General features: G+C 43.5%; 1 protein-coding gene and 1 long non-coding RNA gene across 4 annotated transcripts; one reads left to right on the forward strand and one right to left on the reverse strand.

Annotated features, from left to right (window-relative positions):
• On the reverse strand, window positions 1-21,885 carry bcorl1 (BCL6 corepressor-like 1). Of its 3 annotated transcripts, none has more exons than XM_054791348.1 (12): window positions 21,674-21,885; window positions 13,881-13,962; window positions 11,473-13,809; window positions 11,282-11,390; window positions 10,032-10,469; window positions 9,054-9,241; window positions 6,202-6,459; window positions 5,950-6,116; window positions 5,089-5,234; window positions 4,232-4,309; window positions 1,221-1,392; window positions 1-1,149 (listed from the first exon to the last, which is right to left on the reverse strand). In XM_054791348.1, the coding sequence occupies exons 2-12, from the start codon at window positions 13,884-13,886 to the stop codon at window positions 813-815; spliced, it is 4,236 nt and encodes a 1,411-aa protein (XP_054647323.1). In that variant the 5' UTR covers window positions 13,887-13,962; window positions 21,674-21,885; the 3' UTR covers window positions 1-812. The 3 variants fall into 3 exon arrangements, with proteins under 3 accessions (XP_054647323.1, XP_054647324.1, XP_054647322.1); XM_054791349.1 differs by lacking the exon at window positions 21,674-21,885 and adding an exon at window positions 16,399-16,568 and having other exon boundaries at window positions 11,282-11,387; XM_054791347.1 differs by lacking the exon at window positions 21,674-21,885 and adding an exon at window positions 16,399-16,568.
• On the forward strand, window positions 21,680-24,403 carry LOC129189568 (uncharacterized). Its single transcript, XR_008572817.1, has 3 exons — window positions 21,680-21,954; window positions 22,629-22,711; window positions 23,976-24,403. It is a non-coding gene; the product is annotated as an uncharacterized LOC129189568 (long non-coding RNA).
• Window positions 24,404-25,227: the final 824 nt, after the last annotated feature.

Consider the following 25,227-nt stretch of genomic DNA (forward strand, 5'->3'; position numbering starts at 1 on the left):
TGATTTACAATCATGCTTTATTCTTGATTTCTTATAAAAAGAATCAAATAAAAGTCTCTTGCACCATCTCCTCAGTCAGGTCAACAACTTAACTACACTTCTCTTTACACCTCCAGCCTCTTGAATATCTTTTTTTGTCATTATTATTATAATCAGTTTGTGATTCCAAACCAAAACTTCATTGATTGTCAACACAAAAATCTATTATAGCACCAGTACAATAAAACTGTACTTTAGCTTGCTTGAAATACTGTTCTCAAACCAGGGAGCAATAAAGGGATCCTAATAAGTACTTTTTTTTTTTCCAAAATAGAAAAAAAAAGACGAAGCACCGACCATACAAAGCAAAATGTCCATACATGGGCTTACCAGAGAGACAAGAGGTCAAATATATTAAAGACTATTAAATAAAGCGCGGCAAAACAGTGTCAAGAACGCACTGCGACACAAAGGAGACGCCTGTAGTCCGCTCTTGAACAAAAAAGTCTGAAAAGTGTGACTGAGCGAGGGCTAAGGACCATTCGTGATAAAGATGAGGAGGAAGGAGGCGACGTTATTAGGAAACAGGGAGTGAAGGCGGGAAGGGGCGTGGCAAAGGGTCCAACAAAATGATCCCTTTGTAAAACAAGGGTCATCCTGCCACATTTTTACAAACAAATCACCCTGATGGCAAGACTTTTCTTTTTAACAAAAGTCGCTGTCGTCAAACAAAACCTGATAGCTGCTGTCTGTGGTCAAAGTTGACCTGTGAAGCCCCGCCCCTTCCCCTTGCAAAGGACGGAGTGGTTCTCCTTGGAGTTCATGCCGAGGGGCTACCGACTTCGCCGCTTCTCCCGCTTCTCCTCCTTTTCCTCATCCTCGTCCTGGAGGATGTGAATGGAGGAGCCCAGCAGTCTCTGGAGCTCTGGTACGCAACGCACCAGCTCCACAAGCCCCGCCTCTTTATCCTCCTCCTCTTCTTCTTCTTCTTCTTCCTCATCCTCTGAGTTCAAATCCAAGGGCAAGCCCACCTGGCTGACGAGAACCTGCCGTCCGAGCTCGGCGCGAGGCAACGTGGCCACCTCCAAGTGAGGGTGGCGAGCCCGGAAGATCCGCGCCGACATCTTCAGACGCTTCAGGACGTCCGACAGCAAGAACCAGTTACAGAAGCTGCACCGTGGAAGACATCGTGTTAAATACACGCCTACTATTCACCTCCAGAAGTGTTTACTGTCACTCACCCCTGGGTTAGAGACACCTGGACGTGGTAGCAGGGTAAAAGCGGCTCAGAAGAGAGCTCAAACACGAGGCAGTCTTTGTCCGAGTCCTTGTCCTTGTCCACGCTTTCAACCTCTGCCAACTCCTCACTCTCCTCCAACAGCAGGAAGTCCCAGCAGGGCTTCTCCTCATTCTCTGTGGGGGGGGGGAGTCAAAAAATCATTTGATCATCTTTTGCATTTGAAGAATCGTGGTAATTAGCATCCAACAGCTTCATCTACGTCTGCATGCGCTTTAAAACGCTGCTACTGACGCTTTCCGTGCTGTTGTTTACAATGACCTCATCAGCACTGTTGATGCTGACTGAGCAGTTTACTCCTTACCATTATTCCAACATCGGTTCTGTTGCCGTTGTGTTGTGCAACATACTTAATAAACGATCATGCGGTCAAAGAGAGCTACTGTCCACCTTCTCATGCACACCAAATCATTATTAAAGTAACAAAAATGAGTAGTCATATATAATGAGCTTCCATATTTCGGAAATAACGGCCTCTCTGCTTCCAGTTAAAGTAAAACTTTTAAAAAATTTTGCCCATCATCCACAATCCTTACACACGTCTTTCTCTTTTTTCCGTGCGTTCTAAAGCTATAAAAACAGATAAAAAGAGACAGCTCATTACTGCACGTAATGGGATACACCTATGAGCTACAAAGACACCTACAAAAACCTCCAACAAGGTTTTATTTATGGTTGGATATACAGTACATGCTGTAGTATGCATGTAGTAAATCCAGGATAAAATGTAATACTTACAGTATTTTGCCAAATTTTTGTGGTTTTAAGCATTACCTGGGCGCATTGATTTCACATAGAAACAAATGCCTACACCTTGCATGAACTTTCCCAAACTCAAAAATGACAACACAGCAGCAGTATCGGCAGCTCCAGTATGTAGCCTATCTAGCTGGCAGTGGCCTCAGGTTCGTGAGCGCGGCGCCAACGCACCGTAAGCGAGTGTGTGGTAAAGCTAGTCGCTCATATGCATTATATGTAAATGTTGTTGTTGTTGCTGCTTTTTGGAGGTTTTTTCAGAAGGCTCTACAGGCGGAATGTGCGTCCCATTACGTGCAGTAATGAGCTATCTCTTTTTATCTGTTTTTGTATCTTTAGAACGCACATTTTTTGGGGGGTGTCTTACCGTTATCTATTATCCTGACTATCACAGAAAACATGACATGGAATGCAGGAAGTGAACTACATGTACTGTACTAGATGTAGAATGGATGGGGGGTAGGATTAAATAAGCTTTGCTTCTTCCTACTCCTTTTGGACATGTGGAGCTGTGAAAGGATGATTCATGAGATGTATTCCATTGTAACCTTCATGTTCAAATAAACTAATCCAAACCAAAAGAGAAAGACACGTGTGTTCATGTCTCACATAAGGATTGTGAATGATGACAAAATTCCAAAAAAAGTGCAGTTTTCCTTAACACCCTATCCATCCATGTCCTATGCCGCTTATCCTCTAACACAGTGGCCCCCTTTCTTTATTTTAATGTTTTATTTTGAAAAGTGGTTGGATTGTTACATCCGTCTCACCTGACGCATGTCCATTGTGCGTGTGCTAACTTTAGCAGATAGACTACTACTGGATTTTTACCATTTTTCTTTCACCTCATATTTGGTGTCAAATGCTGATACTATGTGGGAATGCATAAAGGTAAGTTTTGATGACTTATTGAGTGCTAATGTGCACATTTGTCTCAAGTTAATTCATGCTAGCACACTGCCTTTTACCACACACGTCAAACAGCGATGTAATAATCTCTGGAAAAACTTGGCTGGAACTTGAACTGGTGGATGGTGGGTCGTCATTCATTTTGTGCTTTTAATTTGATGTTATTCATGTCTTAGTTTTACACAATACATAATAAATAAGATAAATTAGATCGCTATAATGTACGACCCCCCCCGGTCCGCGGGAGATTTGTGGGAACACAAGCTGGTCCGTGGGTCAAAAAGGGTTAGGGACCACTGCTGTAACACCCCATTTCAGTAAAAAAAACAAAAACGCCTCGGCTCGTGGGACAGCATTTACATGACACAAAACATTACATCAGGTAAGCCGAGGCTCAGCATCACTTGCGTCATCAATTGCATTAAAAGTTAAAGTAGACTGTTTTTACATTTTAGAGTGGTTAACTTCTTTTTACACTGGCGTGAAATGTGCCCTGACTAATTCATCCTGTCATTTTGCATTATTCCTCATTAAAAATATATATTTTCTACTAATAGTGGTTCTTTTTTTCTTTTGCCCTCACCAATAGAAGTTTTACACATCAAACAAATTCCACAAAAAATGTTTTCAAGCTCACCAAAATTCATATTTTTCAATTCATTATTCAAATATGTTTTCATGTTGCTTATTTTTCTTCTGATTAATATAAACTTTGCTTCAAAAAAGGCATGAAATGAAAACTTGACCTATAGTGTCGAAAGGCAGTTTATAAAATTAAATGTGGATCTTGGTTTATATCTATTTTCTATTTCTTTTCCATCGCCGTGGCAGCAGCAGAGTTAAAATTAGTAACTACAGAATACTATACATATAATCCTACAAAATAATACTGCAGAATTTTGCTTACTAAACTCTAAAAGTAGCTCTCTTGCTGGTGGTTAACTTCTTCTTACACTTGATAAAAACATCAGATGTGTGTGTAATTTTTGTTGTGCAGTTAAGCATTCTTATAGTTTGACCCTGGAACAGATCAATTCAATTTACATTACGGTCTATGAGACTAAATGAATCCTCTTACACTGTGCATTTTGTTTTTTAAATCTATTTTCTGTTGGCTCTCCTCTGTTCTACTTGTAGTCCTTTCCTAATGTAATGTGAACGTGTCACACGAACAAAACCAAGCAGACATTCCCTGCAGGTGAGACTCCTCCAGCAGGCCTCAACTCGTCCTCTTGTCAGTCAAAGGAGGAAGGAAACCTGCCTGACCAACTTTCTAGACTTACAACTCACCAAACAAGGAGCTGCTGTAAAAATCCCAGTGCAAAGTGGAATCCTGCTCGCTGCGCCCCTCTAGGTCGGTTAAGTACTCTGGAAGAGGAAAGGAAGACCGTCGTCATGCCAACTGCATTCGGTGTACACAAGTTATGAGCGAGGAGTTGAAAATATTTGTTGGCTGACAAAATGAGACAAGGTGGAAAAAATGTACTGCAGGCATCGGAAATAATAGAAGGGGGGGGGGGAATAATAATAAAAATGGCATATGTACAAAAGTGTGAGCCTGGGTGCCATTTGTGGCACACAGCTTGTTTTTTTAATTGGCATATTCTAAAAAAAAAAAAAAATACAATTAAGCAACAGCAAAAACTGAAAAAAAATGGTTATGCAAATGATACTAATAATATTCTGATAAAAGCTGAGGTGCAGGTCTTAGCAGATACTCATTAGATTGGTTTAGATTTAGCCTGTTTAAATTAAACCCGCATCCTTTGATTTTTCAGTCTGCGGCCCTAGGAAGAAAAAAAAAGTGAGGCCACACTTGGATATACTTTAAAGTCGTCAGTGTACAGCTTGGAATTCATGTTTTCCCTCAATGAACCGCATCTCCCCCGCTGCAGCACTAGCCTGTGATACAAGACACAATTATCTTACTACTCACTTGCGTTGCCAGATATTTCAACAGTAATGAATGGGTGTTGACGCATATTCAGTGGATAGTGAATATTTACTGCTATACAAGCTGTGCACTGACTACTCTAAAATATTTCCATGATAATTTTCTACAGTACTGTCCCTTGAGATATAATAGATATAATAAAATAAAATAGATATAATAAAAAATAAGGGGTGTTGTGGTTGTGAGTGCTCACCCGTGAGGAAGGTCTTCATGGTGGAGCTGTGTGCTAGTTTGATGGGCGTGTGTCCAGAGTAGGTGGCCAGTGTCGGGTCGGCGCCGTGGTTGAGGAGCAGCCACACGATGGGCAGGTTGTCGCTCGCCACGGCGTCATGGAGGGGCCTGCGGGAGAAAACAGCCAATACGTAAACAACATACGTCACATGATCACATTTATTAGGACAGCGTGTTCCAGGTTCCACCTTTGACCCTGAACTACCTCGCTATCTTGATTCGATTCTTGCTTTGCTGCATGACAACAGTCCAAATGTTTAAGAACATCGGCTGATAAATACAGTATCTGTGTCATCAACATGGACCTACAGTACACACTGTGTCATGTGACTTTCAAAAACAATAGGGCTGCTGCTTACATTGATGAGTAAATCCTTCAAAGTTTTAAGAGTAAAGTTGACGTTTGACAAGCAGCCTGTTCCAGGTTCCACCTGAGAACTCAAATCCCAACACCATCTTCTGTCAGATCATCAGTCAAAATCAATAGGATTCTGGCTGTGCTATAGGACAATAGCTTCTTAGCATTGGTGTCAGACGGTTCTTCTCAAGATACCTGATTTGGCTTCTGATTGCAACTCCCTAAGCCAAGGTGTCAGGTGACATTCAAAATCAATAGCATGATTGCTTCAGCCCTTTTTCCATCATAGGTTTTGCAATTGAAGTGAGTGTTGACCATGAACCAGACCTACTCCTCTAAAATTCAGTATCATTTTAAATAAGATGAAAATGAAAGGGGTTCTTGCAACAAACCCTAAAGCAGAGTATTGCAATCTCTCCAATGAACCTTCACAGAAGCAACAAGTTTAGTGTGTTCTCGTCTCACCGTGTTCCATCTTGAGCGCTGCAGTTAACATCTGCCCCGTGTTTGAGCAGCATCTGGACAATCTGCGTCCAGCCCCGCGAAGACGCCTCGTGGAGCGCCGTGTAGCCTGCATTGTCTCGCCGATTGACCTCCCTGATGTCCTTTTCTAGACAGTACTGCACTACTTCCTGAAAAACAAACAAAGACAAAAAAAAACATGCTTTTGAATGCAATGTTAAACTTGAACTCAAAGTAAAGACACTTGATTTGTACCTGATAGCCCAAACGGGCAGCACGCTGCAACAGCGTCTCCCCGGCATTTTTATTGACAATCAGCCGCCGCACCTCTGGAGGGACGGGTCGTTTGGGGGGAGACTCTGAACAGCTGTTTTTCCCAGATGAGCTTTTCTTGGTGGAAGGAGATGACGGCAGGCTTTTGGCGGTGGACGGTGGTGGGCTGCTCTCTGTCCTGTCGCCATCCAGGGCCATAGAGGAGGTGCGTTTGCCCAAGCTGCTGCGTTTGGTCCTCGTCTGAAACCAAGAGAATAGAAGGCCATGATGACTCAAGTCAAATGGAATGCGTTGTGAATAGGTGCAAACAAACAAAGGGCAGTGAAAAAAGCTGATAAGAGCAACACAAACAGCCACCGGGGGGCACTGTTGGCTTATATATTCATCAAACATACACTGCCTGTAACTATAATACAGTACATGCCGCTTATGCTCACTAGGGTTGTGGGCATGCTGGAGCCTATGCTGGCTGATTTCGGACAAGAGGAGGGGTACACCCTGGACTGGTCGCCAGTCAGTCGTAGGGCACATATAGACAAACAATCATTCACACTCTCATTCATACAATTTAGGGTCGCCAATTGACCTAACATGCATGTTTTTTTTTTATATATTAAAAAAAAAAAATTATAATTCGGAGTACCCGGAGAAAACCCACACACGCATTGGGAGAACAAACTCCACACATAGATGCCCAACGGAGGTTCAAACCCAGATCAGATCTTCCCGATCTCCTGACTGTGTGGCCAACATGCTAACCACTAGGCCCCAACTATAATACAGTGAAAGCAATAAACTACCATGCAGGACCTCCCCCACATTGCAAAATGACTTTATCACAAATAGGGCCACCACCAGAAATTCTGGGCCCCATGAAAAAAAATCCTTGTGGCATCTCTCGGATATAACTGATTAGAAGCTATTTTTATACTATGTGGCTTGAACCTGAATTTTGTTTGATGCATGTTTTGGAGTCATTTGAATGCGTTGGGAAGAATTTTTTCAATAAGTATTCTTTTGTGCAATAACCATTTTAAACAAAAACTGTCAGGGGTTGGGATTTAAAAAGGCAGCAGCTGTACCGTTACACGACGAGGGACAGGTGAGTGGGTGAATGCTGCGTGCTGTCAATCATTTTAGCGAAAAGCGCAGCGTCAGATTACGCTGCAATTTTTTTTCTTTTTTGATGCTCTGTGCTACATGGCAGTGATGCATGATCGTTTACGCATTTGTAGAGAATGCTCCCCCTTGCACAAAACGGGGACCCCCATTGGTTTATGGGGCCCAATGCACAGTGCGGGTTCTGCGTGTAGAGAGTGGTGGCCCTGCTACCACGTAAGGGTAAAAATACGTGAACCAACGGTACTAATGAGTCAAGACAAACACATACCGCCACACGAGGTACTATTGGCTTACGTATACGTCTATGAAATAAACATACACTTCTACCAAATATAATACAAAGGAACACAGTCAATGTAATGTAACTGCCATGTAAGTATAAAAATACGCTAATTCATGTTCTTAAGACATCAAATCAGTTGGTGAGGGTCTAGTGAAGGACCTCAGGTTCTTCTTTTGTTAGTACTGTACAGTGGAACCTTAGGACTGGCTGACTGACACTGTCGACACATGTTTAAAAAAATTAAATTGGTGCATGTTGTTAGTTGGACTGTGGTGGAATCTTAGTACTGCTGTGATTTTATTTTTAAGCTTATTTTGCCCTGAACAGGAAGTCACTGTGTGCAAGTTTTAATGCTGTGCAGCTGGACAGTTGTTGTTTCACATTGCTTAGCGATAATGAGGGAAGTTGTTGTCAACATCGACTTAAATGGGCACCCTTTAGTAATAATAAGAACACGGTGGAGAGGACTTGATTGTCTTGATGGTCGACAGATGGATTGTCGACATAAGCGGGACCAATTTAAGCGTATTCCACTGTATTGACAGAATTAGACATAATGTAGTAACTGAGCAGCCATGACAGAAGCATACAGTAATCCCGCATTTATCGCGGTCATTTGGTTCCAGACCCGACCATGGTGTGATGATAAGTGGATTTCCGCGAAGTAGGATTCTTTATTTATAAATGGAATACTTTCATAGTTACAGCATAGAAAACCTGTTTACCACATTCTAAATACGTTTTTTAACATCATAAAAGCCCTCCAGACATGAAATAACACCCCTATAGTCACTTTTACACTGGTATTACCCAACATAGTAAACATAGGAACAGAAAAGAAGACATGACATAGACTCACACATTTGCATTGAGAGAGTTCCTTGTTTTTTCCTGTAGTAGCTGTTGTCTGAATAATGTAACATTACTGACACCTAGTGAACGGTGTACAATACTACATATCACGCCTTCAATGTGTCTTCTGAATGCCTTATATTTCTACTTTAGTTCATTTAGCCATTTTTATGCTTGAAATTACTTAATTAACCAAGATTATGTAAAATGTGCTTAAATTTTTTTTTTTACAAATAATAGGCCATAGTCAACCACAAAACAGCAATAATTTATTAATTTATTTAGAAAAACCGTGAGTGAAGCCGTGAAATTCGAATCACAAAGTGGCAAAGGACGACTGTATATGCTTTCCTGCTCTATGGTCAACATCATATTTTGCTACTTTGCCATCACTGGGACCCTCCTGTAGTGGCATTACAAAAAAAGACAACCCCCAAAAAGCCCAGAAAAAAGCTGCGCAGAATAGTTGGAATTTTTTTCCTTAGTTATTTTTTTACTTTGAAGGCAGATTTTTTTCCCAGAAAATTCTTAATTTCCTCAGGGCTTCAGCACAATAGTCAGTGTATGTGAAGCTTACCTTTTGCTCATCGCTGTCACACAAATGCTTGCTTTTGAACTTCCTCTTCCCAGAGGGTTTGTCACTGGACTCCGGCGATATGTCACTAGCCTGGTAGCGCACCGCGCCTGAGCGAGTGAAGGAGGGTCTCCGTGGCGGTGACTCCGGATTGGACAAGGCAGGACTTGGACACCGTACCGTGTGTGAATCTGTGAGGATCGCCGCAGATTTTTGGGATTAGTATGGCTAATCTGTGCAATTTGTAAACATTCAGACACATTGCTAGGGATGACTCAACTGCAGTTTTTTTTTGTTTTTTTTAAAAGATGGCACTTTTTATCCATTAGATGTGATGCACCACCTGAGACCGCAGAAGCTGCCGTTGCCACGGTGCAGTAACTCACATTTTATAGCTTTAATTGAGGCATAACATGATGTCACAGAGCATATTTGTTCATGCAAATGACAAGTGTTGGTTGTGTCAGTCTAGCGTTTGAGACGGCATCCTCAAACAATGTTGAGGATGGCCATGGGGAGCCTCCATGTTTGATGTTTGACATTATGTAATGTAATATAAGAAATATCCATCCATCCATTTTCTATGCCGCTTATCCTAATTAGGGTCTTGGGGGCATGCTGGAGCCTATCCCAGCTGACTTCGGGCGAGAGGCGGGGTAAACCCTGGACTGGTCCCCAGCCAATTGCAGAATATAAAAAATATAAAAAAGAAAAAAGGTACCGTTACGTCCAAAATTTGTTAGAAGGTAATTGTTAAAATGGTTAATTCAGGAGGGTATATCTATCTCCATTTGGATGGATAGATAAATAGAGTGCTGATCCCAGGAGAAACTGACAATTTAAATGTAAAGTAATTCAATTTGACATGCAAGTGTACAATAACTGCCCCCTACTGGTTGAAACACAGCTATTGCACCTTGTGGTTGTTACCCGTTAGCTTTTCATACTAAATAGTCTTCTGTAGCTTAATCATGTACATACCGTCTGTGATCACACTGTCTGACTCTTCAAGGTGCTCTCCGTCTTCAAGTTTGTCCTTGTCAGTGATGTACTCGCCCGTCTGGTACTTTCTACTATGGCAATGCCGCCGCCTCTTATGCACCGGACTGTCGTCTTCCGTGTCCGCCGCCTTGCCCTTGTCCTGATTGTCCCGCTCCGACAAGCGGCTGGAGCGGGGTCTCCCTCTCGGGCGGCGAGCTGGCATCCGCGGAGGAGGTGAGGGGCTCATTTGAGAGGTCGTCGGAGGCGGCGGTGGTGGTGGAGAAGGCGTGGCAAAACCCCAGAGGTCGAGCCTGGCCTCATCAGTTCGCCGCCGTCCTCTCCTCAGTCGCGGGAAGGGGCTCTCTGTAGGGGTGGCCTCCTTGTTAGGAGCAGCGGGGTTCAAGGAACGGGTCTCTTCACCCTCAGGACTGCTGCCATCTGGAAATGATTAAATCGCATTTGACGGTTACTCACCCACCAGCTTACATGCATACAGGTGCTGGTGACACATCTGAGGCATTCAAACTACAAATTGACTTACTTGAGAAGCTAATAATTACACTAAATCCCAACAAAAGTGAGTACACCCCTGACATTTCAGTAAGCATTTTATTATAACATCTCAAAGGACAATACTGCAGAAATGGATATCTTTCAGAGTAGTCAGTGTACAGCTTATATAACAGTATAGACTTATTATGCACCGAAAATACCTCACAGTACGCCTCACATGTCCAAATTGTGTCCAAAGTGTGAATATTTCATCCAGCACTGCCTTAATCCTCTTTGGTATAGCAGGTGCTCAATTGGGTTCAGTTTTGGAGGAGACATACTTGGCCACTCCATCACCTTCAGCTTCTTCAGCAAGGCATTTGGTGTGTTTGGGCTCCTTATCATATCAAAAAACTCAGATTTCTCTGCTTCGCAAAGTCACAGTACATTTTGGAATTCATGTCAGCTGGGATAGGCTCCAGCATGCCCCCGCGACCCTAAAGAGGAGCAGCGGTATAGAAAATGGATGGATGGATGGATGTTTCCTCTCAATGAACCGCAGCTCCCGCGTGCCCGCAGCACACATGCAGCCCCAGACCGTAATGCTATCACCAGCATGCTTGACTGTAGTAAGACACAATTATCTTGCTACTAACTTGACTTATGCTGCTAACTATTTAAACAATAATGGCCGTGAGATACTGTAGACACTAACTTTAGAGCAGTAACGATATCATGGAGTTTAGGTAACATTATACCTGTTTTGTTGAGGTCATCCTCCTTGAGACTGGTACGGTCTTTCAGAATCTGCTCTTTGCTCCGGAGGGAAAGTCTTTGCTCCAGCTCAGGTGTTATTTGTTTCTTCTGCTAAAAGACCAAGAGAACACCTGAGATTATTGGGAATGTCTGACAACCCAACTACCCCCAAAGACCTTTTAGAATGCCTTACCTTCTTTTGTTCAGACACTGTGGTTGGACTACATCCTGTGTCTTCTTTCTCTGCTGCAATCTTTTTTGACAACTCTACCTTTGCAGGCTTCTTAGGACTAACTTTCTTCTGTTTAGCTGCTTTGGTTGGAGATTCCTCTTTGGTTCCGTTAGTTCTCTTCCCACACTTGTCACCCGACAGAATAGATGCGACTAAACCTCCCAGTTTTTCATTGCTGGGTCTCTCCCACTCCCCACTGTCCTTCTTCAGCGCCTCTCCCTCCAAGACCTGTGCAAGCTGGCTCTCCAGCCTGTTGCTATTTGTGGATGCGTTGCTTCTGAGGCTATGAGACTGTCCAAAGGGTTTTGAGATACCTTGCTTGAGTTCTCCCTGACGGCTGTGTAGCTCTGCTTTGTTCTCCGAGGTCTCAGTCGGCTTCAACCTTTCAAGCCTATTCCTGGATCGAGTCAGGCCCCCTTGAGACAGCCAGTTCTCCGAGGACCAGAATGCTGGTGGGGCCTGTTTGGATGGTGCGTCTTGGCTTCCAGTGAGAAGATTCAGAACAGTGTCTTTTCTCGGTGCAACTTGACCATCTTGCTGTTTCACAATGGACGCAAGGTTAGACAGCGGAGACTGTTTTTCCCATGTTTCATCCACAGGTGTGGATGGACTCTGAAACTTGGAACCTTCTACAGCTCCCTTAGCCTTTGGGGAACCTGGTGAGACTTTCCTCTGAACAGAGGATGCTTGGTGTGAAGGATGAGAGGACTTTTGCCACGTTGAGTACAGACCTGCTGCTTTTCCAGGCTTTGGATGTGTGTTGGCGGGACTTGAAAGGGCCGTCATTAAGGCTCCTTTAGTGGAACAGTTCTTACTGATGGCATTGCTGGTGTTTTTACTCTGAGCATGAGAAGGTGGCCTCTTTCCTCCTGAAGAAACTTGCTCACCTTGGTCTATTATGGATATAAACTCCTGCTTAGCAAAACTCTGAAACTCATCAACAAACGCCCCTTTTCCATCTTTCCCCCGAAGGGTGGAGGCCAGTATGGGACTCGCCACACCGACGTATGTTCCAGGGATATTTTTAATGGGGTCCTGTGACGATCCCTTGCTCCACAGAGGCTTGCGTTCAGATAGCTGGTGATTCTGTGGCCGCGTTGATTGCTTTTGATGGGATCCATTTCTGTGGGTATTGGGTAAAATAGGATATTGCCCTGCTGAGCTATATGTTGTAGAATGAGTCCTCTTTGAGTTCAGAAAGTCTATTTTATTTGACTCTGTATTTGGAGGATCCACCAGAGGGTCATCTGTGCATTTTGGACGTTTGGATTTAGCAGATAAATCGAGGGGAACATCCCTTGGCTCCAGCGAGCATGATATTCTGTGGTCCTCTGCTTTTAGAGAGCCGATGGCGGTCTTGTCCAAGCTGAGGCCCTTCTCCACGTGGTTTAGTAGTCTGCTCTGAGAGGCGATGGTGGCTAGTGCAGAGCCGCAGCAAATGGCGGCGGTGGGCGACAATGTGTAGTGAGTGGGTGCTCCGGAGTTCAGCGATGGGTGCTGTAGCGGTAGGGCGATAGCTGGGGATGCCACCACAGAGGCTAAGGACTCCCCTATGGATTTTCCATTCTTGCTGGATGAATGGTTCACTTTATGTTTAGAGGCCTTTTTCTCAGGCGTCCCTGGAGTCCGACCCACAGGGAAGGGATAGTGATAGGTCCGCATGAGGGGTGTCCCTGCTACACCTGAGGTTTGAGGTTGGATCTCTTTTGGAAAGTGACTGGCCGTGGCTTCTCTCAAAGCCGCGATCTGCCCCAATGCTGGTGGGAGAGTGACTTTACAAAGCGGGGAGGAGAAATCGGCAGACGGCAGGAAGGCAACTGGCTGGGCTGGTTTGAACAGGGAGCACTGGAAACCAGCAGATGGCGTGTGTGATTTCTTGCTGTGATTCCTCGGATTGGCTGAGTCGTCCCGACCGACTTTTCCACTGCTCGACCACTGAGGGGTGGTGAAGACCGCCGCGCCGTCTGCCTTGATTTTGACGGCCTCTACCACTCTTTTGTCTACCCTCTTCTCCAAGCCGGTGGGGGCTGAGCTTGACATCGGTTCATTGTTGAGCTGCTGAGGTGGGGAGAGTTTCGGGCTGTGGTTGTAATTACTGGTGTCCGGGCAGGCTCTCGCTGTCTTACAGTCTGTTGTCGGAGTGGTCTTGTTTTGCTGACTGAGGCTAACATCGCCTCTAAACTCGAGGGGCAACGTTTGGGGAGGGTTTCCCACCATGCTCGTGGCCGCTTTATTTGGAGCACTGATTTCTCTGCTCACCGTGCCTCCATCCCCTACATTCATTAGTGAAGAGTCCACCTAGGTAATAGCAGACAGTTTTAATTATACACTCCCAATAATCATCCAACTGTATTAAAGACAATGCATACCTGCATAGGTGTTTCTTTAACACAACATGCCTCACAGGGTAGGCCAGTCAGTCTGATGAGAATCTTTAAAAGCAACTATATGCTGCAAAGAGACAAAAACAAGACATTAAGTAACACCATATAAACTCTGATAATATAAAAATCATTGGGGGTGTTACATGTCAACGTAATCAGATTTTTCAGTACAGTATACAGTCGAGGCATACCGACTTCCAATGCGGTATACATTAAGTGACGGACAGGAAGTGTTACTGCCTTACAATATAAAGTGTCTAATCTGTAAAAATATACACTGCAGCCCAGCTAGCGGCAGTCATGGCTAGCCAAGGAGAATTCAGAGCTTAAAAACCCTTTTCCGTCTTTGAAGGGATAGTTCGGATTTTTTGACATGAAGTTGTGTGACATCCCCATCAGCATTGTAGTCCAATAACAGCAAATTATCCCCCACTTGGTCTCCAGTTCTGGTCAGATTTCCGTGATGAAAAAGTAAAGACTTTGGCTTCTCAAAACAATATGCGTTCAAAAGATGCATACATTTTCATCACAAAAATGCCTTCTCAAAAAAAAAACCAGACGTCACAACACGCTTGGCGTTATATATTTGTGTCCCGCCGTATTCCTGCGCACTGTTGCTTGTGCGTTGATGTGTATGTGACGAAGACGCTCTCATTTATGTCGCGGCCATCTTGTTTACGTATGTGTTCCACAGCGGAAGAAGATGTGAGGTTTGACTTTTTGAGAAGGCATTTTGTGATGCAAATGTTTTAATCTTTTGAACGCATATTGAGGGGCCAAACTCTTTACTTAATTGTCCCCAGCAACTAAACAGAACCACGTTCTTTATCACAGAAATCTGACCAGAACTGGATTTAGGAGACCAAGTGGGGGGTAAGTCTCTGTTATTGGACTACAGTGCTGATGAGGATGTCATACAACTTCACGTCAAAAAAATCTGAACTATCCCTTTAAAGTCCTAGTGAAATTCGGAAACGGACAAAGACAAGTGGCTAAGACGAAAAGGTGGGCATTATTCAGTAGAGATCAGGAATGTGGCTATAAGCTGGAACTTTCGGCAACCGAAAACTAACCCAATCATGATCTTAAAACCAAGGTACGTACCAAACCTTGATTATGGCATACCGTTACGCCCCTAAAAAATCCCACTGCACTTTAGTTCATTTTTGTTGTTGCACAAAAGACTGTAAACTCTCACCTGTTCAATCCACATGTGAAATGAAATTGCATGTTTAAAAGTTGACTGCTTCCGAAAACAGGATGCTGCTCTGTTGTTTCTAGCTGTTTTTACACAACCTTATTATTGTGACTTATTTACAACTGGACCACTTTTTTCACTTTAGAAATGAGATGAACTGGCTGACCAAAGCGTTCTTGACTTATAGGGAAACTCTGAAAACGACCACCGATGCCTGGTTACTTTATAATCAAGGCTCTTTTTCTGTACATGCTTAAATACTGACAGACAGGCAGCATTGATGAAGTCTAGCATGCAAAGTGCACAAATTAGCTCAAAATTTCTTACGATTCTTACATCGCAACCCAGCACAAAAACCACAAAAGGGGGGCTTCACAGCAGGCTGCAAAACAACCGGCACATGTAATCTTCTCCTCATGAAACAAACAGCAAGGTACATGTGAGGGCATACGAGCAGGTCAGCAAGCCTCCATAAAGGGAGGATTTTTTTTTAGGAAGAAGGATTAACGCATCACCTTGGGAGTCAATCAAATACACACACACACACACACACACACACACACACACAACAAAATCACTAGATCTCCATTGAAGAGAGGTAGTGCATTCACGGCACGGTTTGTCCTTGCTAACTATCATTTGAATGCATCGGCTCCGATGTGGGCCAGCACATGCACACAGGAACGGCACATTTATTGTGTATGCACCGCGGAGCTTTGCAGCCTTTGCCCTAACACTGTCCAGCACGAAGGACGAGAGCCCGGGGAAGTACAGTCAGTGCACCCATGAATGGTCTTAATGGTGCAAACATCAGCAATACAGTATATGTATATGAGGGGGTAGCAAAGTGCCAGGACAGACCCCCCTCCCCCTAATAACACTTCCTCCAAAAGAGCTCATCTAGATGCCACATCAAGAAAGCAATACAAAAACAACAACAACAAAACTCCTCCTTTTGCATATAATCAATATCACAGCCGGGGGAGGGGTGCAGGATAAAGTCCCACACGGGTGGGCGACACAAGTTCGCAGGCTTGTGCTCCGGAGCGGTCACCGCTGTCACGGAGGAGGAGGTGGAGGAGGTTGACGGAGCTCGACAACTCCGCTCCCCCGCCGGCTCGCACGCAGAGACGGGCTGCTGTTATTTATCCTCAGCCGACCTAGCATGGAGCGTTGAAGCGGCGGGTGTCCCGTCTCTCCTCGACCGAGACCCCGACCCAAGAAACGCTACCACCACCACCTTATCCACCCCCCTTATTCTCCCCTTCGAGTTGCCACATAAAAGATGTCCAATGACACGCTCACCCGGATGGTACGTGAACGTCGCACAAGGGGTGGACGTCTCCGGCTCTCCGGCCTCTGGCGGTCCACGACTCCTCACTAATCTCGACCGTTTTCGGTTCTCAAAGTCCGGGGAGGGGGAGAGGAGGAGGTGGAGAAGGAGGGGAGGCGAGGGGGTGGTCGTCAAGACTGTCCGTTCCGTATCTCCAGTCTGGTGGGAGAGCGAATCGGGGGGGGGGGGAGCCTCTGGGAGATGTAGTGCTCGGCCATCCACGCCCAGGATTGGACGCTCGAGAGTCAGGGAGGGGTGAGGACTACAAGTACCGGCATGCACCGCGACCTCACAGCCGCTTCAGGAGGCACAAGGGGGATAGCGAGTAGAGGCAGTCACAGTGGTGGTGGTAGTGCGCTTTAAATGGCCTTATCTGACAGGGGGGGTCACCAAGTCATAAACTGTCACTTTAAAGCCACGAGTTTTAACAGGAAGGGAAGTGTAATGAAACAGGAAATAAAGAATAAAAACAAGGTTGGGGTTGGTTGAGTGAAAGATGAGGAAGCAAGTGACTATACAAAAAGGAGGAGACATGTTTTTCATGAATGATGACATATTGTGATGTATAACCACCCAAGCCCAACTGGATTTTGATGCACTAACCTCTTGTCTGTGTGTATTTATTTAATGAACACTTTGGTACCATACTTATATGTACACAAGGTCCCACTTGTGTGTGCTCTTAACTTTCTTTTGTAAATCAAACAGAGAAGTCTGCCAGCACAGATCACAGATTCTGACTTCCACACATAGTACTGATTTGTTGCAAGTGCAACATGCATCACACACTGTGTCAAACATCACAGTTGTTGTTGGCGTTAGTGGGCCCTGATGACCCATGGCCATCATTTGGCGAATGTGATTGTGTCCTGAGTGAAAGTACACCGTTTGGACATCTTTAGGAGTGTACAAATCTGCACAAAAATACAACAGTTTTCCACCCTTAACATGCACAACCCAGCAGCATCAATCAAAATCTGCAAAGTGATTAAAACATGCATGAGTTTGAAGCACATACTGTATCATTTTTACACCAGGCATTTCCACTTCTATTTGTCTGCACCAATAAAAAAATCCAATAGGTGGAGCAAATATTCTGCCTGTACAAAACATAATACATCTCAGTTGTGATTGACTGACTTTGTTGGGGTTTGTAGTGTGCAATACAGATCAGGTAGCAAGACTATACAGAGTATAAGTATCCAGACAAACATCTTAATAAATCGTTTAGACTATACACTCTATACACTATACACCAACCTAAATCTTAATTAATTAACCTTAACAAAACCTCCTTGGATGAGGACCTTGCACAGAACCCTGACCACAACCCCATTAAATACATCTTTGAATGAACTAGAACAGAAATGGTGAGCCATGCAGCAACATACAATACTAAAGAAATAATCATGGCTGTACAAAAGAGTAGTCAGTGCACAGCCTGTGTGTGTATTTGTGTGTGTGGGGGGTGGGGGTGGATGAAGGGGGGTGGAGGAGCTTTAATAAAAAAAAACATAATAGCTTGCCTCCCCTTTTAGGTAATATTAACAGGGCAGAATGTGACAAACACCTCTTAGTATGAAGCTGTGCAGTTTGACACCAACTACAAGCACTAGTAGCAATAATAAACATATTGTCATATTAATCCCTCTCTAAGATGTTGCTCTTCTCATGTAACCACAATGTTAGAAACAGCTCTCAGTATGCAGTGGAGCTAAACTATAACCACAATAATAAACAGATTGCTAATATGTCTTTGACAGTGTCAATCAGCATGTGTCAGAGACAAATGATCTGACAAGAAGACACGTCTTGGCAAAAAGCTGTTTGTTGCAATGAATTAATGTAACATTTAGTACCCATCACATTTCAGCAACCATTTTCAAGTGACAATGTTAACTTGCATATGTACGTTAGAGTAGTCAGTGTACAGCTTGTATAGCAGTGTAAATAGGCTTGTCACGATAACAAATTTTGCTGGACAATAATTGTCCTACAAATTATTGCCAATAAATGATATTATTGTCAACATTATTTTGAGACCATTTAAAAAATGAATTTAATGATGATATATGGCATAATGCGAGTACGCTGTATCAAAAGAAATGAACATTAATTTCTCAAAAGTATTTAATATTGTAATTGGAATGTCTAGAGCTTTTAAATAAAATATTTTTTTTTAACTCCCAATGAAAATAAAATGAACTTTCGGTCTCTTTTAGCACTTAAATAAAAATCACACATAACCAAAAACAATAAAACAAGTTAAGAAAAAAATCACTCCAATAAAAACCACACACAAACATAAATAAAATGGAGTATCAAGTCTCTGTAAACAAAACTGCACTTCAATAAATAATGAGTATTGGGTATTATTTCACGAACGACACTGTGACCGCGCACCATTTTGTGCTGTTTTGTTTATATTTACTTTGCCCAAACGCCTCAGTAAGCGTTGACTGTCGGGATGAAGGCTCCGCTGCACCTTGAGCGGCAGTTTATTTTCCCATTTGGGAAAACTGGACAGCATGGTTGTGTTGGAGGTGCACATCCATGTCGGTCTTATTCTCCTTTTTCGTCGCCACTATTTTCGAACAAATGCAACATACCGGTTTGGTGGTGTTCATGGGCTCACCCTGTTTATTCTGTTTAAAACCAAAATATTCCTACACTGGGGATGTGTGGGAAAACCATCGCTTTTGTGTCTTCATTCATATTTGTGTTTGCTTGCTTGCTTCTCCTTACAACCCTCTGTGTGCACTCACTGTAGCCCCACCTCCACCCACTCGGACAAAGAGACTGAATGACTGACAGGAGGGTTCACTCACTCCAGTCATTCCGCTGTAGAACCAACGCGCGTCTTGAGACAGATGCACAGAGTGCCTGTTTGGCAGAGAGAAGGGGGAGGAAAATACAGTATATCGAGGCCGGCAAAATTATCAAATTGTTTTTATTTATCGTGTGCTAAATTGATTTATTGATTATCATGACAGAGCTAGGTATAGATTTATTAATCTTTGAAAATTGTATAAAAAGCTGGCAACACAAGTGATGAGCAAGATAATTTTGTTTTGCCTACAGGCAAGCATGATGGCGGTAGCGTCATGGCTTTGGGCTGCACAAGTGCTCCCAGCACTGGGGAGCTGCGGTTCATTGAAGAGGAAACATGAATTCCAAAATGTAATGTGACATTGTGAGGCAGAACATGAGTCCCTTCCTTGGGAAAATGAGTTTTCCAACATGATGAGCCCAAAAACCTCCAAGATGACAAGTTGCTCAAGAAGTTGAAGCTGAGGATGATGTAGTGACCAAGTATGTCTCCTCCAGACCTGAACCCAATTGAGCACCTTCAGTGTATCCTCAAGCAGGAAGGAAGGATGGCAGAGGAGTGGAAGGTGCTTAACATCCACCAGCTCCAATAGTGATGTCATCGTAGAGGAGTGGAAGAGGATTCCAGTAACAACCTGTGCACCTCTGGTGAATTCCATGCCCAAGAGGATTAAGGGCAGGGCTGGATAACAATGGTGCTCACACCAAATATCGACGCTTTGAACACAATTTGGACGTTTGCTATGAGGTGCATGCTCACTTGTGTTGCCATGACAGTAACAGCCATGTCTACTGTATACTGCTATACAAGCTGTACAGTGACCACTCTAAATGATATCCATTCAATATTGTGCCTTGAGGTAATATAATGAATTGCTTACTGAAATGTGAGGGGTGTTGTAATTTTTGTGAGACACGGTATAATGCTGATGTTTGAAAAGTTTGTCCATCAAAACTGAGCATGATGGTCTTTATAAAAAGGGCCACTTTTTGATACATGTCCTTTTCGATCTCATTAGACAGTGCAGGCTGTGTGATGCTAATATCTTAGAGGTGACACTCCAGCTTGGATGCATGTCTCCCCCAAAAACGACAAACATTATTTATGACCATGCACTTGTCCCCCCCCCCATAATCACATTTTGTCTCTGTGGTTAAGCAGCCTTTGCTGTAATTAGGCCACTTGTCTTGTTATAAGCAAAGCCCTGGATGAGCTTCTTGAAAGCTCCAGTACATTTCCTAGTTTTCTCACCACTTGGTGAGGATATATTGTAATGTATATTGAATACACACGCAAGAAGGTGTATAAGATGGTGTGCAAAGGGGACTAAACAACAGGCTTGTTTTGCAGTGCTGTGCAAAAAAAAAGAGCGGGGCAACGATCGTCCCAGCAGTCCGGGCTGAAACTATTTGGCTGCGTGGATCATCGGCATGTGGGAGCCTCTCCGACATGCCCTTCGCCATTCGCCCAGTAATGGCTGCGCACAAGGCGGTCAAATCGCTGACAGATGGCCCGATATGAACATGGCAATCGTATGCACAGAAAACACGACAAAACAAAAATGAAGACGAAAACAGGAGCACGACGGAAGCACACAAACAAACATCTCATAGCGAGTGCTCCGCCACTGGGGCAAGCCTCAGCACTCTTCCCGGTAGTCGAGCACCCACTCGGGCTTCAGCGACCTCTCTGCCTCGGCATCGGATGTCGACGTCGGAGCAAGTTGAGTGCAAAAGAATCACATGCACGGTGTTTATCACCAAGGCCTGCACGTGTTGTTTTTTGGTAAAGACTTCAAAGTGGTCATCTACCCCCCGCCCCCTCCTTTCTTGGGAGACTATTTTAGGCCGCCATGGCTTCACGAAACGAGGATGTCCCATGTAAGTTCACCTGGAAGCCATTTGGCACAAGTTATTAATTCTACCCCCGACCAAAAAAACGCAGGGAGAGGGGCAGTCGATGCGTTAGCCAGCCCGGGTTGACGTTCTTGTTTGCCGAGTTAATAATGCATGGCTGGTACACATCATGTCAAACCTTTGGCACCTGAATGCATCACTTCTCGTTTAGTTCCGTTTACACCCCCCGCCAACACCCCAATCATTAACGCATGCAAGACACACACAGTGTCATCACAACTTGTGTGTGTGTGTGCCCTATATATACACACACACACACACACACACACACACACACACACACACACACACAATGCCGCGGGATAGCAGCGAGACGTCGCCGCAACTACAGCCCAGAAAAAAGGGCACAACAATGAAATGCTACACATATCCAGGTCAAAGTTTGGCAGAGTTGTGCCTCGTCCTCAGTGTCGTAGTGCAATGTGCACCCTCCTCCCGTCACCTCCTGCTCGCACGTAACGCCTTTGTTATTAGTAATCGCACGCTATTGCGCCGTCTTACCTTGGCGCTCCGAGCCTGTGTGTGCAGCCGCAAAGCCTGTGTGCACACGGCGCAACAAGCGACCGTCGTCCGCGGCACAGGGAGCTTCCCAAGCTGGTGGTGCCCCCCTCTCGGTGAGACTGCTTTCTCCACTCAGAATAAATAGGGTGTGCTGCAAAAAAATGTTTTTTTTTGAGTGGCTTGTCCTCGCGATCTTCGCTTATTGCCCGAGCTTCGGGTCTGCAGCAGCTGGAGATGAGAATCGCGCACCCTGGGTCCTAGCGCCGGATGAAGCCCTACAGGTGAATAGAACAAGCAGACAGTAGTGGACAAGTTGACAGTGGCCTTTGCATCTTTGTCATAGACAGTAATCCTGTCAGGGTGCACCACGCAGAACTGCATCCATGCAATGAGGAGACGTCCACATACAGTATATGAGATAAACAAATGGTGCCTTCAAGCACATGGAGTCTTGACTTTAGTGGTGCTCAGTCTCCAATCAGAATGTCAAGCATGCAGAAACTTGCTTAAAGCTCCTCGATTATGCAAAAATGATGTCCCAGCAGAAATATGTGCCCATAGAGCCCGTTTATGAGCACGAAATGTGAGAAAAATCTATCATCTCCCTCATTTGCTTGCCCCTAGAGGCCCATTTCATTGTATCATAAAGAAACCTCCTGAACATGATAGCACCTCTGACTCACCCCTATATACTCTCACCACTTAATGAGGACAGCTTTGTTAACAATACATTTACAAAACAGGCTTTGCTACACATCTTAAAATAAATCCTCTGCCAAATAACAGTCAGCTACCAACACCAAAGTTTGATCATTTTATTTTTCTTCAGCAAATAGGCTAACCGAGCATGATGTTGTTGTTAAAATGTACGAAATGTTAGCACTTTAGCTCAAGTAGCTATGCTAGTGTGACTAACATTTGTGTCCTCCCGTCACACTCCTCGTGTGATATACAGTACGGTGGCTCTTATGTTGGACAGTGGATGAAGTGCACATTACTGCTTTTTGGAGGCACACAATCTGTCAAGGACAAACAAAGGTAATTAGCATTAAAGCCACAGACACATAAAATGGTATGTTTCCCCACATAGGGCTTACTAAAAAAGCACTTTTAAACTGTCTAAATTCCAACATCAAAAATGAATAGTGGAACAGCTTCTTGCAAACAATCCCCTCAATTCAATGCCAATTTGAAAATCAATAAAGTAGCGACTAAAAATAATTCAGAATGAATAATGCAGGTTTCGTTATGACACGTTTTGCACCGTTTAGTTCAGGGATTTAGGGACTTTTGTTACTAACGCCTGACAGTTTGAACATGTTAGTCCAGGGGTCACCAACGTTTTTTCTTGCAAGAGCTACTTTTAGAAAATGAAAATGGCCATGAGCTACTCATTTTTGTAGAAATTATTTTCATACCTTATTTCAACCCAAACAAATCAAATATGCTTGTTTTGTCAAAACATTCACAAAATGCTGGCCTCCACAACTCAGATTTTATGTTTCAGAATACATTTCTTTCTAGTGTTCTCACATTATTAATTGAAAACCTGAATAAAAAGCAGGCCTGCGGGCGCCTCATGTGGTCCTGGGGGGCTACCTGGTGCCCTCGGGCACTGTGTTGGTGACCCCTGTGTTAGTCGATTACACACATGACAAACTTGAACCTTTTGAGCTTTGTGAGAAAGTATATTGACTCTCAAGGTGTATTTCTCGGTAGAGGTGCATTATGTCTGGATTCTGTCGCATTGTAACATGTTAAAAGCAGTTATCAGTACCATGGATCAAAAGTAGAAGTGAGTTTATCCCCAGCGGGCATTTTTGACTTGTCTCTGATGGGAAAAGCCCATGGTGTTAATATTAATAATGGCTCCACGATAAGAAAGAGTGAAGCAGCTAAATGGAATGAGGCCATCATTCATTAGATTATTTACACCTATGCCTCTCTAACAGTGACATATTCAGATGTTCTCTTGGCACCATACACAGGCTTGAATGAGAAGAGATAAATAAGAGACAAGCACACAAACATAATAATCACGATGCAAAAAAGAAAAATGAACTAGGGGACGTTAGTATTCACATTGTGCTCCGAGGCCTGAAATAACCAGAATGCATTTTAAGGCCAGTGCTTTTTGCTGTCAGTAATTCAACATTGTTGATATTGTTTATATCAGTGGTTGTCAAAATTTTTATATACAGTAAAAGTACCACCTCGACATTTTGCATTGCAAGTACTACCTTTTTTCCTACTGCTACTTTAAACCCTCACAATTTGGCTTTGATGTGGCTTGTACTTGCAGGTATTGGCTTGCGGCATACGTCCTATCCACGTTGTGCCTGGTGGCCCCCACAGGCTGCATCCACGGTGCCCTGTCAATGGCTGTAGCTCTCGGTTCGTTTCATGTTCTCCAACTAGCGGTCTCCCTCTCTTTCTCTGCTGTTCGCCTACAGTACAGGTGGTCTTGGGCCTCCCACGCCATCTCTTCCCCTCAGGCAAGCCTCTTTCCTCAAGCGATGCCCAATAAACTTCCATCTAAAATGTATACAATACTTTTCAACAAGAGAGGAGAAATATGATCTCAGGGAAAAACTAAACTTAAAACACTTATACGCTAAAAACATAAAGCATTTTAGTATGTGGAATCAAACTATGGAACAGATTGAGTAAGGAACTCAAACAAAGCACCAAAATGAGCAATTTCAAGAAACAATACAAGCAGTTGATGCATACATGCATACAAGTTACAACTGACTATGTCACCTTATTCAATTCACAGTTCCACATGTCCAACAGGAGTAGGAAGAAGCAAAGCTTATTTAATCCTACCCCCCATCGTTCCACATCTATTGCTGTACATTTATTCACTTCCTGTATTCCATATGTGATTTTTTAATTCATAGAAGAGTGATAAGGTAATGTAACAATATGATGATGTAATGATTAATATTTTTGTTCATAATAAATAGAAATCATATAATAATCCATGTAATCATAAATAAATAATAATGAATTGAGACAAACATAACAAACAAGTTCAAGACTCTTCTTCCTTGTATTTTGCAAACATCAACTTGTTTCTTGTTTGTTGTATTGTTTCTTTAAATCGCTCATCTTGGTGCTTTGTTTGAATTCCTTCCATAATTTCATTCCACATACTGAAATGCTGTGGGGTTTTTAGCGTTGTTCTCGCATATGTGTGTTTTAAGTTTAGTTTTTCCCTGAGATCCTATTTCTTCTCTCTTAGTATTGTATGACATTTTGGGGTAATAGGTAATTGTTTGCTTTATGCATTATTTTAACTGTTTGAAAATTTACTAAATCAGGGAATTTTAATATTTGTGATTTTAGAAATAAGGGGTTTGCATGTTCTTTATACGCGGCATTATGAATTATCCTCAATGATCTTTTTTGCAGTACATTTAGCGAGTGAAGATTGCAGACAAGGAGGAATAGTCTTGAACCACCGTGTACAAAATGTGATGTCTAAGCACTACAACAATCATCACTCTTCATTCTTGTGAGTTCATTGTCAGGACTCACCCATTATTCCA

This window comes from Dunckerocampus dactyliophorus, chromosome 11, assembly GCF_027744805.1.
Source record: "Dunckerocampus dactyliophorus isolate RoL2022-P2 chromosome 11, RoL_Ddac_1.1, whole genome shotgun sequence".
NCBI classification, from domain to species: Eukaryota; Metazoa; Chordata; class Actinopteri; order Syngnathiformes; family Syngnathidae; genus Dunckerocampus; species Dunckerocampus dactyliophorus.

What these genes read in the sequence shown, in the direction of transcription:
- bcorl1 (XM_054791348.1), bottom strand. An exon ending in GGATGACCTCAACAAAACAG is followed by an intron (nt 10,470 to 11,281) that starts GTATAATGTTAC and finishes AATCATTTCCAG; the next exon opens with ATGGCAGCAGTCCTGAGGGT. An exon ending in CTGCCCGTTTGGGCTATCAG is followed by an intron (nt 6,117 to 6,201) that starts GTACAAATCAAG and finishes TTTGTTTTTCAG; the next exon opens with GAAGTAGTGCAGTACTGTCT.